This window comes from Narcine bancroftii, chromosome 13 (genome assembly GCF_036971445.1).
Source record: "Narcine bancroftii isolate sNarBan1 chromosome 13, sNarBan1.hap1, whole genome shotgun sequence".
NCBI lineage: Eukaryota > Metazoa > Chordata > Chondrichthyes > Torpediniformes > Narcinidae > Narcine > Narcine bancroftii.
In genome coordinates, this window is record NC_091481.1 from 70,854,924 (window position 1) to 70,875,678 (window position 20,755).

The 20,755-nt window shown below is 47.1% G+C and overlaps 2 protein-coding genes across 5 annotated transcripts in view; one reads left to right on the top strand and one right to left on the bottom strand.

Moving 5' to 3' along the window:
* triobpb (TRIO and F-actin binding protein b) overlaps positions 1-20,755 on the top strand; it is a 167,758-nt gene that overhangs the window by 37,418 nt on the left and 109,585 nt on the right. For all 4 annotated transcript variants that reach the window (XM_069909011.1, XM_069909012.1, XM_069909014.1 and 1 more), the window contains 4 exons: positions 878-946; positions 2,228-2,308; positions 4,242-4,325; positions 6,972-7,046. In XM_069909011.1, the coding sequence (XP_069765112.1) occupies positions 878-946; positions 2,228-2,308; positions 4,242-4,325; positions 6,972-7,046 (309 nt within the window). The remainder of the gene's footprint in view (positions 1-877; positions 947-2,227; positions 2,309-4,241; positions 4,326-6,971; positions 7,047-20,755) is intronic.
* Positions 10,008-10,562, bottom strand: LOC138747902 (profilin-3-like). The gene has a single exon (XM_069907527.1). The coding sequence runs from the start codon at positions 10,483-10,485 to the stop codon at positions 10,072-10,074; it is 414 nt and encodes a 137-aa protein (XP_069763628.1). The 5' UTR covers positions 10,486-10,562; the 3' UTR covers positions 10,008-10,071.

Sequence of the window (20,755 nt, forward strand, 5' to 3'; positions counted from 1 at the left end):
TTAAAAAATTTTTTTAAAAATCGTGAGGCGAATACAGAGAGTCTTTTGTTCAGAGTAGGGGAATCAGTAATTGGAGAGCATAGGTTTAAGGTGAGGGGGGGAAATGAGATTTAACTGGAAACTGAGGGGTGTCTCTTTGTTCGCAGGGAGTGGTGGGTGTGTGAAACGGGCTGCCAGAGGAGATGGTTGAGGGGAGGGATCAGTGGGTGATAGATATACTGCCCGAGAATCTGGAAGATTTTAAAATCTGGACCCGCCCATCCCCCAAGCTGTCCATCCGGGTTTTCGTACATCTACTGTCCAATTGTTTGTCCTATAGCTGACGGTCTCTTGAACTTCCCCTTACCTACTGAACCCATAAATTACTCCGGGACCACAAACAGGCCTGTCTGCCCCATCAAAACATCACTCTGTTTCTTGCGCTGTGGAAATGCGTTTATCTGTACGTCCATATTTGTCGGCCCTTTTTATCTCTTGGTCATTTAATCTACAGTATTGTCATTGGTGTATCTTGTATATCCTGTGTGGCTGCAGCAAGGAAGGCTTTTGATGAACTTGTACATTGGACTCATGAACACAACAACAATCTCAACATCATCTATTAGGTTTAAAACTTAAATTTTTAATTTAGGCATACATCACGCAACAGGCCCTTCTGGTCCACGACCCCATGTGGCCCAATTAACCTACAACCCCTGTACATTTTGGGAGGGACGAAGGAAACCAGAGTGGTCACATGGACATGGGGAGCGGTACAAACTCCTATCGCCGTGCCATTCTTGTTGCTGTGCGTCGGTACGCGCCTTGAGAGGAAGGACAGTTTTTAACACTCAGAATTGTTTCCTTCTTTTTTAATTGGTGATTGTCCAACCTTCAGGTGGAAACAAATTTCTCTGAGTGCTCTCTTCATCCGGGATATCTTCGGACTTTCACCAGGAATGATTGGGTCAGTCTTTTCACTTTATCGCTTGTTTTAAACGTTCAAGATCACAAGATTTAGGAGCAGAAATAGGCCCATCGAGTCTGCTCTGCTATTTAATCATGAGCTGATCCTCATCACTCAGCCCCACTCCCCGACCTTCTCCCCGTAACCCTTGATGCCCCATCTAATCAAATACCTCTCAATCGCTGTCTTAAATACACCAAACAACCTCACTTCCACAGACTTACGATTCTTGCTTAAAGAAATTTCTCTGCAAAACTGTTTTAAATTGACACCCTTTTACCCTGAAATTGTGGACTCGTTCTAGACTCCCCGACTGTGGGAAGCATCCTTACCACATCTGCTCTGTCCTGGCCTGGATGCTGTCAAAATTACCCGTTTCATCCTTCTGCACTCCAACAGTCCAAGGTAGTTTGTGTTGTGTCTTCTCCACACTCACGTCCAATGAATTGGATTCATCTCACGATCCAAGATTCTTTTATTGTCATGTAATAAAACAGGTGTAATATTACACAAAATTGCCTTTAATCTACCAAAAGGCAATCAAAGATTCACCTTCAGCAGAAATTTCCTGCTCACCCATAGTTAGAGAAAGAAGCAGAAGCAAGTCACTGAATGACAATGGATTCACGTCCAGCGCTACTGCAGCCTCTCCCTTCATACAGAGTCCAGTCCAAACCATCGGCAGCCCGAGCCCCAGATGCAAACGTCTGGCATGATCAGGAACCCTTCAGCGCCCTCGGCACCCTCTCGCATCCCGGTTCCGATGCCTGGTCCCCCTCAGATTGTGTATATTATATTGTGTATATTATAATTTTTATTTACATGACAGTAAAGGAAGTAAAATATGTCAGTGTGCAGACCCCGTGGGTGAAGCAAAAACTCAGCAGGTCAACACAGTGTCCTTTTTTGAGCAAAGATAAAGTTCTGAACAAAAAAGAATGCCTGCACTGTTTTGTTCGGGCACCTGCCGACATTTTGTTCACACCTTAATGAAGGGATCAAGCCTGAAACATCGGTTTTGTCCCTTTATATTTACTATGTAAAGTTCACCGTGTGACCTGCTGAGTTTTGTGTTCTGACAATAAAGGAACCTTGAAAATTCTGCACAATATCACAAATCTCCTGGCACTTTCTGCTGCCCCAGCCTTGCTGTCCTGCCCTATCGGGGCTGCCCTGAGAGAGCAGGAGGTGCCTTTGCTCGGAGTACCCTGTGCGTCACCACCGGCAGATGACACGAAAGCATGAGCCCTAACTCAGGTTTTGTTTTAACTTCCTGTGCAGGCGGAGCGAGGATTCTCACCCAAGAGCAGCCCCACCTCCACACACAAAGACGTCTACCCACGGACGGCCGACCAGCACGAGGTGAGGCTAATGCCACTGTGGTCCTGGGGCAGATCCAGACAAGGCTGCGCGCGCTCTCTGGCCCCCCCTTTCCCCCCCCCCCCCCCGAGTGTCCTCCAGAAGGGTATTGGGGGCTTTGTCTGGAGCCTGATTCACCATCTCTGTTCATTTTTTCCTGAGTGTGGGCACTGGCAAGATCAATGAGCATCGTCCATACTTCACTCACCCCTCAGTTTAGTTGTGCCCTGGTGCGACTGCAGTGTTGGGTCTGGAGCCATGTACGGGCCAGAGTGCGACGGCTGGAGGACGTGAGTGAACTGGAAGGCTTTATATGTCATGGAATCACAGATGAATAGGGTAAAGACATGGGCCATTTGACCCAACTTGTCAGTGGACACCCATCCGTATTACTCCTGTTGACCAGCACTAGGTCCGGAGGTGATTTGAGTGCTCACCTGGACACTGAAATGCTGCCAGTGACCCAGCTTCAAGCTCTCTTTCAGGTAGTGAAGTCCACATACTTGCCCCTCTCTGGGTGAAGTAAGTCCCTCTCCCATCCCCTCTGAATCTTCTCCCCGTTGCCCTCTGTGTGTGTCCCCTGGTTTTATCCACCTCTGATGGTGGTGGTGGTGGGATGTTACTAACAAACTGCCCTCTCTATTCCTCTCGGATTTATGTCCCTCAGCAGTGTCCCTCTCCACCTCTGGCTACAGGAGACCCGACGCACCTTCTCTCGTCCTAACACATCCTCCCTTAGCCTTGGTGACCACATACTCCCAATGAGGCCTGGCCAAGGTTTTATGAAGCCTAACATTTTTTTATTCAATACCCCGACTAATGAAGATAGATATTCGTCCCTAACAAGTTACTTAACTCTGCTGCCTCCTTCAAAGATCTACATACTCATGTTCCAAGATCCATCTGGTCCTCAGGACCCTACCATTCATGGTGTACTTTCTAGCTTCATTTCTGCTCCCAAAGTGGGTCGTTCAACTTTATCATCATCTGACTGTACATATATACAATCCGACGCAACAACGTTTCTCAGAAACATGATGCATGTGCATTCACGATGTCCACACCTATGTGTATAAATATGCCATTAAACAATATCCATCTATATCACATACACATAGATATATTTGGGATGATTTACTCAGTTACAGGACACATCAGTCTCACAGCCTGTGGGGAGAAGCTATTCCCCGGGCTGCCCGCCCTGATTCCGATGCTCCTCTACCTCCTTCCTGATGGTAGTGGGTCAAAGATCCCGGGTGCTGGGTGGAAATTCTTTGAGCCCTATTTAAGCAATGCCTCTGGTAGATGTTGTCAAGAGGAGGAAAGGGAGACCCCAGTGATCTTCTCGGCCCTTGCGCGATGATTCTCTGCACTGACGACTTGCAGCTCCCATCCCGCACAGCGATGCATCCAGTCAGGACACTCTCGATAATGCTCCTTTAAAATGTCATCAAGATGGGCGGTGGGGGGGGGGGGAGGGAGACAGCAGCTTTGCCCTCCTCAACCTTCTGAGGAAGTGTAGGCGCTGCTGCATCTTCCTGACTGATGCAGAGGTGTGTGGGCCCGGGATAGGTCGTTGATTATTTAATCTGATATTTTTTGTCTATTTCACCATCGTATCACAATCTCTATGCAGCCTTCCACACACTCACAACCCCACCGACCTTTGTGTCATCCGCAAACTCCCTGATCTTGCCTTCCAGATCCAAGTCATTCATGTTTATTGCAAGCAGCGAGGGTCCCAGCACTGTTCCTGTGGGACACCTCTAGTCACAGGCCCCCGACTCACTCCATAGTTTTAAAAACTCGTTTACTCTTGCCTCCATACATCAAGTTTTGACGGGCCCCCGGTGAGGAGTTATGTCTCAGGTGGACAAAACAAAGTAAATAATCTTCAGGTCATTGGAACTCTTGCATGCCTCTCGTTCCTCAACAGCCTGAGAAGGGATTCCCAAATCGGACCACCTCAAACTCACTGAACAAAGATGTCCGGCAACAGGCAACTGACAGGGGCAATAAGGTAAGGCCGGTTTTGTGTTTGTTTCTGGGATGTGGGCTGATGCAGCAAAACTGCCCAGGTACAACGTCTTCACCACAACCATCAGGCCCCTAAATCAACCCCCAACAGTGCTCTCAGGCTGCCCTTGCTTGGTGTTAATTGATCATCCTACACTCTGTGCAGTAAAACCCCTGGTATCCGGCACCTCTGGGGATTGGTATATGCTGGATAAGTGGGTTTTCCAGTTCCTTCAGACTCACTTTTCCAATGCCCAACTAATACACCTGCATTAAGAATAAGCAGCTTAGCCAAAAATACTAGACTGTACTGACACTGAATAAACTTCACCTGCATGAATATATAAACCTTTAAGCATTTTACTTTATTTTCAGTCATGTTCTTGGAAAACATTTAACCGTCACTGCATCTGCAGGTTCTTCCCCCTCCACGGAGCTGCCTGAAAGATGAACAATCACATTATAAATAATTAACCCCACCCCTATCCAAGTTTACAGATAAAACCTCTGACCGGGTGACTCTTAAAAGCAGGGATAAGGAGGGAGAGACTTTAAGAGAGTTTCCCAACAGTGAGTGGCATCAACCAGCTCATCGTCCTGGGCGACACCGTTGCTGTTTCACACAACTTTGTTCACACAGCTGCTATGAGCAAAGCCCGACCTAGGCCCTCCCTCTGCTGGCTGATATTTGCTCCCATCTTCACCAAAGATTTATGTGCAACTTCAGAGAACATTTACTTTTATAAAGTTAAACTTTTATTTATTTTTTTATTTACCTTACAATTATTTATTTATTTTCCTCAATTTTTTTTTTGCTGTTTGCTTGAATTCTGGGTAACAGGGGTTTACCGTAATTGAGTTCCTTCCATGATTAGAGATGAGCTGTTAGACCCTTCTCTCTGTGCTCAGCACAATATGACAAATAAACGATGCTGGTCCTGTAACCCTGGAGCAAGGTTTCCCGGGGGAATCCCTGGATTCTGACTAGATGGTGCTGCAGGAAGGTTGGTGGGAATGTCAGATGGGCTGGGACCTGAGGGAGCAGCAAAGGTGCAAGTTCCAGTATGAGGAGGTGCAGCTGGGAATGGCCATTTGAAGTATCCATCCCTGTGTTACACCTCTGGACATCTCATCCCTGGAACCCCACCTGGTCTTTCTATGAGGCAATGTCAGAACTACTGCAGCAAGTTCAAACTCTTCCAGTGAAGCTCCCTGGATCCCATCCTGCCCCTCTCCTCTCTCCGTCCTCTCCTCTCACCCAGTCCTGTCCTCACTCCCAGTCCTCTCTTTGCTCCCAGTCCTCTCCTCGCTCCATCCTCCTCTCCTTGCTCCCAGTCCTCCTCTTCTCACTCCCAATCCTCTTCTCGCTCCCAATCCTCCTCTTCTCGCTTCCATTCCTCCTCTCCTTGCTCCCAATCCTCCTCTCCTCTCTCCCAATCCCCTGCCAGACCGATAGAAGACTCTCAATGAGGAGCAACTCTGACTCAACGAGCAAATATATCTCCCCACAGATGATCACCAGGCCTGAGACGGGATATCCTTGGGTGGGGGTGGGGCACTAGACAGCTGTGTGGATTCCTCTCTCTTTGTTCCTTGGGTAGAGAGTGGTGGGCTTCCACCTTGAACCACTGATTATTCTGACAACAGGGGTTACTCAGTGGAACTCAAATAAACAGGCAGTGTGGAAGAAACATTACGATGCAATGTCACAGCAAGACAAAATGGGATGAGGAGAAATTTAGGCACACAGCACGGCAACAGGCCCTTCCGGCCCACTAGCCCCTGTATGGGCTTCCTTCGGGTGCTCCAGTTTCTTCCAGCCATTCAAAAAAAATACAGACCAGGAGTTGTTGGTCAATTGGGTGTAATTGTGTGGTGTGGGCTCATGGGCCGGAAGGGCCTGTTACTGAGCAGCATGTCTAAACCAGTGGTTTCCAACCTTGTTCCTTCCACTCACATCCCACTTTAAGTAATCCCTCTGCCATCGGTGTTCTTTGATTAGTATGAGATTGCTTAAGGTGGAATGTGAGTGGGGAGAACATGTTTGAAACCCACTGTTTTAATCTTCTCTAATTGACTTGTTATGTGCATGGTTTCATAACTCCAAAGAAATGGACCAATGACAATTTTTCTCAAGCAAAATATTTCAGTAACAATTGAGTCTAGAGCAATGATTCTCAACCTTCTCTTCCCACTCACATACCACCTGAAGTAATCCCTTACTAATCACAGATCCCCGATGGCATTACTGAAAATGGTACGTGAGTGGGAAGAAAAAGGTTGAGAACCACTGGCCTAAATTTAAAAACTTAACATGCTTCCTTAAATGAGAGCAGTACACCACACAGCAAGCACTCCCGTCCTATCGGGAATTCAGCACAACCTCCCAACTTTTGCCTTCAATTCTTCTTGAAATAAAATTACCATTAACTTTCCTAATGATTCACTGCAGCTGCCGACCATACAATAGAATACCTGATCCCCATGAACACCAGGTACCCAGCAACCTGTTCCATGTGTTGGGACCTACTCACTTATTAATGACTGGTGCAATCTCCGAACACAAATACAATTAGGTGTTGACAGGAGTTGAAATGTAAACGGGGTTTTCAACCTTGAACTCACAGGTTGGTTTCAATTCCTTCCGCAGACTGACAGAGGATTCTCAAACAAGACCACTACAAGCTCATCGAACAAAGGTGTCCGTTTATCGGCAGCTGACAAGGTAGGGGCCCCCCTTGTATCTCTTCTTGTGTTGTGGGTGACACCGCATCGAACTCCTCAATGGGGTGATGGGGAGTTCCTGCTGTGAACCGTGTGGTCATGCCCTGAAAGTGCAGTTTTGAGTGTCTGACCCTCAGACAGAGAGAGGATGTGGTGACGTGTGCTTGAGCAGATGATGGAGGAGATGGTAGTCAAAGAGATCGTGGGGCTTGTAGCTGTGGGATTGGAGTCAGAATCAGAATTAATTGTCATGGAATCTATCGTTTTATGGCAGCATCACAGTATAAATATTGCTTTAAATTACATTTAAAAATAAATAAATTAGTGCAAAAAAAAAGAGAAAGTGAGGCAGTGTCTTTGGTTCATTGTCCATTCTGGAATCTGATGGCAGAGGGGAAGAAGCTGTCCTTGTGCCGCTGGGTGCTTGTCTTCAGGCTCCTGTACCTCCTTCCCGATGGTAACAGTGAAAATACGCCATGACCTGGGTGTTGGGGGTCCTTGAGGATAGAGGCTGCTTTCTTAAAACACTGTCTCTTGCCAATGCCCTCGATGCAGTGAAATCTGATGCCCGTGATGGCGCTGGCAGATTTCACAACTCTCTGTGGCCTTTCCTGCCTTGTGCATTGGCATCTCCATACCAGACAGTGGTGCAACCAGTCGGAATGTTCTCCACGGTACACCTGGGACAATTTGCAACAGTCTTCGGTACCAAACCTCCTCAAACTCTTTGAGAAATATAACCGCTGGTGAGCCTTCTTCGTGATTGCATCAACATGGAGACCCCAGGACAGGTCCTTGGAGATGTTGATGCCCAGGAATTTGAATTTCTTGACACATCACTCAGTAACCCCAATCTTACTGCAATGTTGCTGAATGTAAAGGCACAAAATTTGGATGCAAGATGCTAAGTCTTTACAAAGCTTTGTGTTGGAGATTGCGTGGAGATTTGTGTTCCATTCTGGGTACGAGACAAAGGAATGAAGTGGGGGGAGGGGACAACAATGAGTCCAAGGGATGGAACAGTGGGGATCTCTTCACGTGGTGCCAGGTGTGGGAGGTGGGGACTCGGTCAGGGTAGGTTCAGGAATTGTTTCCCAGCCCCACGCGCCAGTATCCCGGGTTTGAATCTGCTGTAAGGAGTTTGTATGCTCTCCTCATGACCTGTGTGGATTTCCTCCAGCTGTTCCATTTCGAGTTTATCATCATCTGACTGTACATATGCAGTCCGATGAAACAGCTATGCACACACACAATACACAGCACATGGTCACAAGTATTCGTAAAGATATATCATATTTTGGGACGATTTACTTCCTTACAGGACACTGTTCATCAATCCTGAGATGAGCCTGTGTTGTCAGAGAGGAGGCGAAGGGTTGAACTGGGAACCCGAGACACGATATGATACTTTTATTGTCATTTAAGACCAATAAAGGCATCGTATTATATCGTATCGATGATAGTTTCTTGTAGGAACTGTTGGGCGGCAAGGTTAACAATGCGGTTTGAATTTTCTGCTGTCTGTAAGGAATCTATACATTCTCCTCGTGACTACTTGGGTTTCCTCCAAAGGCATACAGGATTGGCAGGGTGAGTATGTTTGGGTGGTGTGGCTCGTGCTGGAAGGGCCTGTTACCGTGTTGTATCTCTAGTTATAACAGGTAGCTGAAAGCATGATGTGGTACAGGGTGCAGTGAAGTGGAATTCACTGTCGATGTGTTGTTCTGCTGGCTGGTTCCTCTCCTGGCTTCACCCTCACCTACCCCAATATAAAACCATGGTTTTCCTGCCTTACCTCAGACTATTGTGTCGACCGGCCATTGATTGTAAGCTATTAAAAGTGAGTTGTACTCCTCAATTGTCTCTGAGTGCATTCAGTTGCATTACGCAGGGTGAAAGCGATCGGCAGCAGGAACATTTGGTTACAGTCTGACTGCTGTGCACAATTTTCTTATTTACTATTTTAGACCATCTGAAATCACTCACCTTGTTCGCTCTCTTATTTTTTTGGGCTACGTTTTCAGTTTATCTCTCCCTGCACTCAATCCCCCAAGACTCTATCCCAGATCCCCTCCCCAGCACCATCTCGAGATCTCATGGGACATTGGGTCATGGGAGATGGTGGGAAGGTGTTTCCGTTGCAGGGCACGAAAATGCTGGAGAAACTCAGCAGGTCATGCAGCGTCCAGAGGAAGCAAAAGGCAGTTGACGTTTTGGGACTGGGCCTTTGAATAAAAAGAAGGGGAAGGGGGGAGGAGCACAGGCCAACAGGTAAGAGGTGACAGGTGGGAGAGGGGAGAAAGAATCTGATTGAGGGAGGTGGCAGAGAGCAAAGAGGGGCTGCCCTCTGGTGTCAAGTTCAACTTGGTGTCAAGTTGACCGGAAAGAATAGAAACGAGGGTCGCCATCTCAGGATGGAAGGGGGAAGAAAAAGTTCTACTACATCCCACTCTGTTCTCAATGGGCTGCCTACATCCAAGTTGAAGACTGATCAAAACCTTTGGACACTTCAGGGATAGGATAGAAATGATGGTACGGAAGTTCACAGATCTTGGTGGAAAACAGTTCACTAGAGGCTAGTCGCCAACTCCATTCCCAATCTTATAACCCTTATGCTCCCTGCCAGTGAACCAGGGCCGGATTAAGACCAACTGGTACCCTAAGCATAGCCCAACAATGGCTCCTCCTCAACCCTTCCATTGTCTCACTGACAGACATTAAGACTCAATAAATGAATGTGAAATAGATTAAAAATTTTGTTTTCTTCCGGGTCAGACACCACAACTACATTAAATATAACCTGTATGTACAGCTGCACCCTGGTAAATCGGGCACTGGGAAAAACTCTGTGCTGCCCCTTTCCTCGGTTCCCTAAGCACCTGCTTATTTTGCTTCATTGCGAGTCCAGGCCTGGTGTTAACAAACATTCAGCACATTGTTAAAACAAAATGAGAGACTCGGAGGAATTTAACAATTTATTATTAATATGGGTCTGCTAAAATGCTTTCAAAAACCCTTCCCTCCCTTTAAATCTCCCTCAGCTTCAGGAAGCAGATTATCTCATGGACCTTTGTGTTGAGAACTCCACCATGGACCCCTCTTCTGCCCATTGCAAACACCATGGTCTTGATGGATTTGCCAACACAGATGCTCTTGCTCTGCCTGCCTTTCATCCTCACGTCCATCACTTCGTCGTCGTGGACCAGGAGGTTGTCCCTGATGATGGAGCATTTCTTCCCTCCGACAGTGATGCCCGTCTGCAAGAACGTCCTGCGGTCCTGCCCCATCAGTGCACTGACCTCCTGCGGGGAGATAGCAGCAAATATGCCTTCAGGTTTGGAAGCCCAGACAGCTTGGCTGTTGGCTTGAGCCACAATGGCGACATCTTCCACATTCTTGTCCTTCAGGATATTATTGATATAATTCCTCCATCCTGCCATCTGCTCCTCGATTGAAGATTGGACACAAGAACAAACTGGCCTCAGGCTGTCTCACCAACTAATGGGAGTAGATTTAACAGGCACCGTCATGTCTTTGTGAGATCAGAGTGATGTCACCCTGTTGTCATGGAAGGTTCTGACATGGTTTCATCTCATATCATTTGTCACATTTGAAACAGCTGGAGATTTATTTGTTAAGTGTCCTGTTTACAGGTGGAATCTCCCTTCCCACTTTCTGCCCCATCCCTCTTCACCCAAACCCCCTGAATCTTAGATTCCAGGCCCTTGTTTTTCAACTTGCTGCAAAAATACTTACACTCTCCAGCCTTTTACATCCCTTGATTCAGATTTATTGTCCAAGAACTTACATGCCATCATATACAACCCTGATATCATTTTCCCTGTGGGAGAGGCAGAATTACCACATAAGAATCAGAATTTATTGTCATTCACAAAATTTGTTGTTTTGTGGTAGCATCTCAGTGCAACTATTTATATAAACCATCTTACAATAAATAAAAATCGTGCATGAAAAGTCGAGTGAGGCAGTGTCTGGGGTTCATTCAGGAATCTGATGGCGGAGGGGATGAGAGTGTCCTTGTGCCTCTGGGTGCTCGTCTTCAGGCTCCTGTACCTTTTCCCTGATGGGAGTAGAGTGAAGAGGGCATAGCCTGTCCTGGGTGGTGGGGGTCCTTGAGGATCGAGGCTGCTTTTTTAAGACAGGACCTTGTGTAGACGTCCTCAATGGAGTGAAGTCTGGTGCCTGTGTTGTCGCAGGCTGAGTTAACCACCCTCAGGAGTTTATTCTTGTCCTGAGCATTGGTGCCTACATACCAGACAACGATGCAACCAGCTAGAATGCTCCCCATGATACTGTAGTCAACTTGCATGTGAAAACAAATAAAGAAATGTAGACAAACTGACTCTGCAATACAGAGAGAAAAAAAATCAAAGTGTACAAGTCAGGGTCCTTAAATGAGTCGCTGATTGAGTTTGTTGTTGAGGAGTCTGATGGTGGAGGGGGAGCAGCTGTTCCTGAACCTGGTGGTGCGAGTCTTGTGGCACCGATACCTCTTTCCTGATGGTAGCAGTGAGAACAGACCGTGCGCTGGGTGGTGTGGATCCTTGATGATCGCTGCTGCTCTTCGACGGCAGGGTTCCCAAAAATAAAAAAAAAGTTCTCGATGGTGGGGAGGGTTTTGCCTGTTATGTCCAGGGCTGTGTCCACTACCCTTTGGAGGGCTTTATGTGTCCCCGTACCAGAGTGTGATGCAGCCAGTCAGCACATATCTGTAGAAATTTGCCAATATATGAAGGGTTGTTCTGCATGTGCATTGTTTGTCTGCATGTGTTGTGTTTGGTTGCTCTGAGGACCGGAGAACGGTGTTTCATCGGCTTGTACGTGTGCAGTCTGACGTCAATAAACTTGAACTTGACTCCTTGATCCATCACTCCCCGCTCCAACCCTTGCTGCTGTTTGCAACTCCAAGCTTTGGGGTCAGGCTGCGAACAGCTGTTTTAACACCCAATCTTCGTCATTCATTCCTGCTCCCATAATATAATTTAGTGCAAGTCTCTCTGCTGGTTTAGGGAGAGCAGAACACATAGCTTGGTGCAAATTAAATTTAATCAAAAGTTTCAGTGGCTAAAATATAGAATAACTGATAACCTGGAGAGAGTTACAGCCTCAAATCTAATTGGTGGGCTTGGATGATTTACACATGAAATAATTAATAGCTGGTAGTAAGTTACAAATGTGAAGTTCAGGAGCATGTGGTGACATTAGAAAGCAATGAATAGATCTTTTACTGCATCGGGCTATATACTTCACGAGCAGTAATTGACTCTGTGGCAATAATTTCAAACTTCAATGTTATACTGTCAACAGTAATTTAATCTTTATTGCCGCTGATTTCTGGGCAAGAAATGGCTCCAGGCAGAAAATTCTTCGGTGCTCACTGGCTTGCATGTTTCTCGTGACCCCCCCCACCGCCCCCCCCATGAATGGATGAACGACGGGCTATGGCTGTGTGCAGACAGAAGGGTTTGGAGCTCAACAGCGGAGCAGTGGAGGCGCAGATTTGTCTCCGCATGGTCAGCGCCCCTCCCCGTGATATCTTTGTCTCACAGAGCTCCAAGGACCACAAGACACAGGAGCAAACAAAGATCCTTCAGCCCCATCCAGTCTGCCCCACCATTTAATCATGAGCTGATCCATTTTCCCATGCCCCACTGCCTGGCCTTCTCACCATAACCTTTGATGCCCAGGAGAGCTCTGATGCCTTGCCATAACTTGGTGGGAGCTTTGAGGAATTGCAGGCTGTATTTGCATGCCAAATACTGGAGAAAGCATCAGTTTAGAAAGTTTACACATATATGCAGCACGGTAACAGGCCTTTCAGCTCACAAACCTGTGCTGCCCAGTTGACCTACAAACCCCAGTACATTTTGAACAGTGGGAGGAAACTGGAGCACTCATAGGAAGCCCACGCAGACATGGGGAGACTGGGAATTTGGACAGGTAAATGGATGGGAGAGGTATGGAGGGCTATGGACTGGGTGCAGGTTAATGGAACTAGGCAGAAAAATGGTCTGGCACAGACTAGAAGGACTGAAGGGCCTGTTTCACTGCTGTAATATTCTATGATAGGAAACCCTGTGCTAAAGGATTGCACCTCCCTGCATTACTCAAGAACGCAGAGTCAAATCCCTCAAATTTTTAAAATTAATTTTTAAAATTTGGACACACAGCACAGTAACAGGCCCTTCCGTCCCACGAGCCTGTGCTGCCCAATTACACTCCATTGACCAACAGTCCCAGTTTATTTTGAAGGGTCCACGCAAACACGGGGAGAACGTACAAACTCCTTACAGACAGCGTGGGATTCAAACCCTGGACCTGATTGCTGGCGCTGGAATAGCGCTGAGCTCACGGTGTAACAATGATAATTAATATTTCAAAGATGAAGACAAAGGGGGATTTTTTTTATTTGGGGGTTATAACCGAGCAACAGGCAGTGTTGGTGGGTGTGATAGGGTAATTGAAAGCACTTCCCATTATATTAAGTCACTTGGATACGTTAATAATGTGTAGAAAATAATTAGTAACTGCACTAAAAACCATTGTATATAAAATATTAATAAACCCAGTCATGCAATATTGAATTTAAATGTGAATGTTTGGCAAGATGTATGCACTTGAATACCTGACAGCCCGGAAATGTACACTGCACATGTGATACTCTCCGATCCACAATGGTGATTCACTGTAAGTAAAATGCTGACAGACGCAGTAACATGATACATGTAAAAATACTAAAGGATTCAGCAGCAGGCTATTCAAAAGGAGTCATGGGGACAGCTGGAATTGATGTCCTTCGGCCTAAAGGCTCTGTGCTGACCATCAGCTAATGATCCTTTATTCCCTTGTCACCACCTTCCTCCAGATTCTGCCATTCACTTACAAGCTGGCGGGCAACCCACCCACTAGTCCACACCACTTTGGGACACTTGAGGGAATAGGAGCACTCGGAGGAAACCCACGTGGTCACAGGCAGAACGTGTAAACTCCACACAGACAGTGGCCGAGGTCAGGGTCAAACACGGGCCTCTGGCGCTGTGCCACTGGTCTCACGAAAGCCACGCTCTCCTCCTTGGGGGTCGAACCTGCCAGTCCAACTGTCGACAGCTCCCTGTAGCATTAAACGGCCTGTTAAAGGAGCCGACAGTGTTTTATTTAAAATCCTGCGACTGCGGCATCTAGGCCCAAGATGGCTGTGCCTGTGTTTGGCAGCAGCCTCGAGGGGAGCAGCGGACCGGTGCGGGGCACCAGTAACGGAGAGACCACCCTCTATTGAGGAGGAGGAGAAGTAGAAGTCCACGGTGGCGAAGCAAGGGGTTCCGTGGCTGAAGGACGTGCCCAGGCAGCGAGCTCTTGGCGACTTGTGGGCAAGGAACCGACACAGGTTGCAGGAGGCTGGCTTGTGAGAACTGGGATTCGAGAGGATGCTGAGGGCAAGGGCTCTGGGCACTGAGGGCTTCCTCATCGTGTCGGAGGGTTGGATCTGGAGCTTGGGTTGCCAACAGACAGAACAGGACTCTGCGGCTCCCTTGAACAAGGGCTCAGGCCTAAAAGGTCGGTAATCTATCTTTACCTCTCCTGGATGCTGCGAGACCTGCTGAATTCCTCCAGCACTTCTACTACAATCACAGTGCCTACAGGGGCCCTTCAGCCCACAGACTCTGTGCTGACCATGGTGTTTTACTCTAATACCTTGATGCGACCCCTCGCAGTAACTTCAGGGACTGAAGCTTCAAGGTGGTATTGGATATGAACCCACATTTTCAATGGTTGTGTAAAATATAAAATACCACCAACTGGGTGTAAAATATTACAGTAAATGTCCCAAAATCCAGGCTGCTCAGGGATTTTACAGATTCTCAGGCAGGACTTTTAAAATTTAAATTTAAGGAGGAATAAAGAGATGAACAGGTAAATGTTGATGGTTTATTCATTAGCAAATACAGCATTTTAAGGGAAAATAAACTGAACACTTGACAAAAATGTAAATAGACATTTTATCACCATATAAAAGAGCATGAAATGGTTGAAATTATGTCTAAAAATGAACACTGTAAAAGAAAAATACAGTAGCCAAAGGAATTTGTCAGTGCTGAGATGACCTGTATTAAGTGTGGTCATTTGTTGCCATTGTGCATCTCTGGCGATTACGTACACAAAAACCCACTAAATTTAAGAAGCTTGAGAGCCCGAATTCTAGGGTTCCTAATCCATGGCGTTCATTTCAAAGGGAATAGAATACAAGAGCAGGGATGTGATGTGAAGGCATTAGAAGGCCCTGGTGAGACCTCACATGGAGTGTTGGGAGCAGTGTTGGGCTCCTCATTGGAGAAAGGATGTGCTGACATTGGAGAGGGTTCAGAGGAGGTTCACAAGGATAATTCTGGGAATGAAAGGGTTACTATATGGGGAGCATTTGGACAGCTCTTGGCCTGTACTCGTTGGAATTTAGGAGAATGAGGGAGGATCTCACTGAAACATTTTGAATGTTGAAAGGCTGTTTCCCATGGTGAGCGAGTCCGGGACACGAGGGCACAACTTCAGGAATGAAGGGCGTCCACTTAGAACAGAGATGTGGAGGGATTTCTTCAGCCAGAGGGCAGTGAATTTGTGGAATTTGTTGCCACAGGCAGTTGTGGGAAAATGGATCAGCTCATGTTTAAATGGTGGGACAGACTCGATGGGCTGAATGGCCTATTTATGTTCCTATATCTTACGGTCATATTTGAAATGCAAACCAAGCTACACCACACTGTATAATACAACCACATCTAATAACTCCTGACAGTTCAGTGGAAATTTCTGACATTACTAGAGTCTTCACTGCATTAAAAGTAGAAATAGATTCAGTAAAAATCTCAGTGTGCCAACAACCTCAGAAAATATTAACAACATCTGCAAACTGGACCACAGACCCCCCCCCCACCCCCACAAGGGATATAAAATCTTAACAAATGCAGTTGCACATGAGTGATGTAAAATTCAGCAATTTGTGCATCTCCCACCTGTGTTGACCCCCTTCACCTCTCTGAGATAACTGCCTTGAGGTGAAAGAGTCTGAACTGGGTGCTGTGAGTTCTTCTTTGGGTGGGATCCACCCGTTTCATTTCTCAACTTTAATTTAGACTTCACCATGGTAACAGGCCATTCCGGCCCAATTACATCCAATTAACCTACAACCCCAAAATGTTTCGAACAGTGGGAGGAAACTGGAGCCCCTGGGGAAATCCCACACAGACACGGAGAGAATGTAAAAACTCCTTATGGACAGCGCATGATTCGAAGCCTGGTCCCGATTGCGAGCACTGTAAAGGCATTTGCACTAACTGTTACATCAACCGTGCCGCCCTCTAAGGCAGGGGTGGCCAAACTGCAGCTCTTTGACGTATAATGTGCAGCTCGTGGAAATATGTTGGCTGAGACAGGAATCGTATGAGTTGGTGCTCACAGTGGTAGTGTTAGTGGGTGTGGCTTGTGATAGCGTGATTATGTGGCTGTGTGCGGGCAGTGAAATTTGCAGTGTTATTGTGAATCCAAGCTGCCTGCCCCCCGGATCTCCCAACACCCTGGACTCTCACCTAGTCCCTGACCGCCTTCCCACCCGAGCTCCCGATGCCCCATCCATGGTCTCTCACCTAGTCCCTGGTCACCCACCCATCTGAGCTCCCAATCCCCCATCCATGGTATCTCGCCTAGTCCATGGCCACCCAACCATCTGAGCTCCCGATGCCCCATTCATGGTCTCTCGCCTAGTCCCTGACCACCTACCCATCCGAGCTCCTGACACCTTGAACGTGGACTTACAATATAAACAAATATTTTGTTTGTAAGTGTGTACTTTTCGATTATTGAAACTAATACAAATTTGCAGTTTAAAAACTACATTCATGAATGAATATTATTTCATAGATGTATTTTGTAATATTTATATAAACATTTTGTCACAAAATGTGCATGTAAGAGAAAAAATGTGTGTAATATTTGTTCATGTCTTGTGACTCTCAAACATCTGAAGTTTATCGTATGTGGCTCTTACAAGTCAAGTTTATCGTCGTCCAATTGTAAAAGTACAACCTGACAAAACAGCGTCTCTGTCCTCGGTGCAAAACACGCAGACACAACACACACAGACAAAAAGCAAGAATTCATCTGTACAAAGAAATAGATATTGTCTCATGAATATGAGAGTGTCGGAGGGTGGTCGTTCAGTGTTCTCCCTCCCCGTGGGAAGCAGCTGTTCCTCAGCCTGGTGGTGCTGGCTCTGATCCTCCTGTATCTGTGTATTAAGAAAATTTGGCCAACCCCCCACCCCCCAGTCTAAAGAATCATAGCTGGTACAGAGGCTCCTGTTGTCCCTGCTGGGGTACTGTGGTGCATTTATTGGAGGGGCTCGTCCCTTTAAGGACTGGAATGTTAAACATCCCAGTCTGGGCTGAAGGTTGATGATTCATGAAGAACTGCCCCCCCCCCCCCCACTCCCAATTTGTAGTCCAGTCTACTGAACCAGGAGAGTTTAGGAATGTGAACAAAGCAATGATTCGTGGGCTCAGCAGGGAACATGGGGCTGTCACCTGCCTGCTGGACTTGTGCGGGATTGCAGTTTCGGAGGAGTTGGTACCGTATATGCCATTGTACAGGACGACTCTGAGGAGGAGGAGTGCTGAGACTTGGCAAATAACTAACGGGAGTTATGCGAGATTACATCAGAGCTGGCGGGAAGATGGCGGCGGTGTTGAGATTTCAGTCCTTCCAAGTGAGGCAACATTTCACGAGTGAATCTGCGGGGGTCATCGATTGCATCTGGTTCTCCCGCTGTGGTCTCCTCTACATCGGAGAGACTGAGCGCAGATGGGGAGATCACTTCGTTGAGCACCTCGGCTCTGTCCGCCGCAATAGTGTGGCTCTCCCATTGGCCGCCCATTTCAATTCCCTGCCCCATTCCCTTGCTGACATGTCTGCCTCATGCACGGCCAGACTGAGACCACCGACAAATTGGAGGAACAACACCCAACTGGGCCCCCTCCACCTGGGTGGCATTAACATAGACTTCACCAGCTCTCATTAAAACCCACCCTCTTCTCACTTTTTTCCCCACTGCCTTTTTCTGTCTCTATCTCTCCCTTTCTCCTGCCTCCTTTTGTACAGATATTAATTCACACCTCTCCAATGAACACCTTTTGCTGGTCTGGACTCCATCCCCAGCCAACACTGTCTGTATTCTGAGATTTCCAATATCTTTATGGACGCTGGATGCACTGTCAATAACTCCAAAGGCTAGAAGTTACCTGACTGATAGGAATTTATTACCATAAACGGTCGGCACATCTCGTTACTGGCCTGAGACCCAAGCTTGTTCTGGGGAGGGGTTATGGCGTTGCCACCTTTATAAGGGGAATCATGGGGGAGGAGCCACAGGTACAATCAACAAGGGGCAGGCTGGCTGTACACGTACAAACTGTGGTTCCATCACACGCTAAACGACTGGATGAGTCCCCTAGCATTTCGTTGTGATTTTACTTTGAGACTTTGCTGTCAAATTTTGGATTTTAGACCTGCCAAATAATACAGCTGGTGATTTTATAGGATCGACCTATATGCTGTGTACTTTGTGTACAGTCTTATTGCACGACCAATAAGTGGTAATTATGCTTGGCCCACTGGAAAAGGATCTCAGGGTCGTATGTGGTGTCATGCAAATTCAGACACACAGCTCGGTAACCCACAAGCCCGTGCTGCCCAATTAACCTACAACCCCTGGTACGTTTTTGAAGGGTGGCAGTAAACCAGAGCCCCTGGGGAAAACCTGCGTGGACGCGGGGGAATAAGAACACAATGCAGGAGAAACTCAGCGTGTTACACTGTGTGACCTGCCGAGTTTCTGCAGCATTGTGGTTTCCTTCAACCGCGGCATCTGCAGACTCTCGTGTTTTGCTGAAGACACGGGGAGAACACACATACTCCTTACAAACGTAGCGGTTAGCACAAGGCTGTTACAACACTAGCAACCCGGGTTAAAATCCAGCTCTGTCTGTTCTCCCTGTGTCTGCGGCTGCCTTTGGGGTTCTCCAGTCTCTTCTCTCTCTTTCTCAAAGGCATTTGGGTTAATGTCACTTACTGTTAATTTCACCGAGAAGGTGTATTCAACCTGGAGGTAACCCACGTGGACATGGGGAGAACGTACAAACTCCTTACGGACAGCATGGGATTCGAATCCCGGTCCTGATCGCTGGTACTATAACAACGTTGCGCCAACCTTGCCATCTAATAAAATGGGTTAGAGTTGGATCAAAGGGCTGATTGATGGCTGGAATGGACTTGATGGGCTGAAGGGCTTATTTCTGTGATGTATCTGCAATCCGTCAGGCAGTAGAAGTGCCACTTGTAACTCTCTAGCCAAAATCATTTGCTCTGAGCTGCCAAGAACACCGAGGAGATCACCTCTCATGGTTTGGGCCTAATACCTTGAAGAAGTACCTTTATCTGGTGAGTTTCTCCAGCAATGTATTTTTACTTCAATCACGGTGTTTGCAGGTGTTTTACTCCTTTTGGGGCGGGTGCAAGTGAGAGGTCTTGGCATGTGTAACTTGTTCCCTGTCAGAACCATGAGGAACAGCCAACACTGTGTGAAAGAAAGAAAGTGCATTGTTTTACTTTGGGCTGATTTATTTGAATGGAAGTGTGGAAATATTCACAGTCCCTGTGGAACTGGCTTATCTGCTGTGGGGCACTTGGACAGAGCGTATTCCACCAGTGGCTTCCTCCGCTCAGTGTCAGATGGGCCCCTCCTGCTGTTTGTCGAGTGGTTCGTCATTCTGTTACGATCGGACCTTCCTGCTTGCTCGTTCCTCCCTTTCCTGCTCTCACAAACTCCGCCTCTTGACTCACATCGCAGCACATCTCGGATCAGGAAGAAAGTTTTACATTTACGTAGAGACCCTTGCTTCCTTGATGTCGGCACAGTGACGTAGTAGAGGGCGCTGCTGCCTCACAGCTTTGGTGACCCTTTCCATTTCTGACGTTTGTTAAAGGTGAAACATGAAAGTCTGCAGACGCTGAGATTGTAGTAAAAACACAGAAATGCTCCAGTTTCTGTTAAACCTTCCCCTCATCATCTTCCCCGTCTCTTCCTCCAGTTCTCTCTCTTCCCTTTTCCCTCTGTCTCATTTCTCAGAGCCACCTTTTCTCACAACCTCTTATCATATCCAATTAGTACTTTATGTCTGTTGGTCTGGACTCCTTTCTCTCCCCAGTCTTTAATTCAGATGCCTGCCTGCTTTTTGCTCATACATTGAAGAAGGGCTCAGGCCCAAAACGATGGTAATATACCTTAACCTTTACTGAATTCCTCTCAAGCATCTTTGTGTTTTGACTACAATCACAGCATCTATGGAGCTTCATGATTCACCAGAGTTCCCCCAGAGCTGTGCTGGGCCAGGACCCAGGCCCTCTGCAGCTCTCCTGTGCTGAATGTGGCAGCCTCTCCTGTCGCTTTGGAACAGGGACACCAGGGAGTCCTTCCAACAAGGCTGTTTGTCCAGTTATAAGTTTAGCCTGGTGATATTCAGTACAGGAAGCAGAGTGGCATGGTTGGCGCAATGCTGTTACCGCGCCAGCGACCAGCGTTTGAATCTGGCAACGTCTGTAAGGAGTTTGTATATTCTCCCCGTGTCTGTGTGGGTTTCCCCTGGG

Excerpts from the sequence above, each read along its gene's own strand:
- LOC138747902 (XM_069907527.1), bottom strand. The coding sequence starts at position 10,485 with ATGGCAGGATGGAGGAATTATATCAATAATATCCTGAAGGACAAGAAT.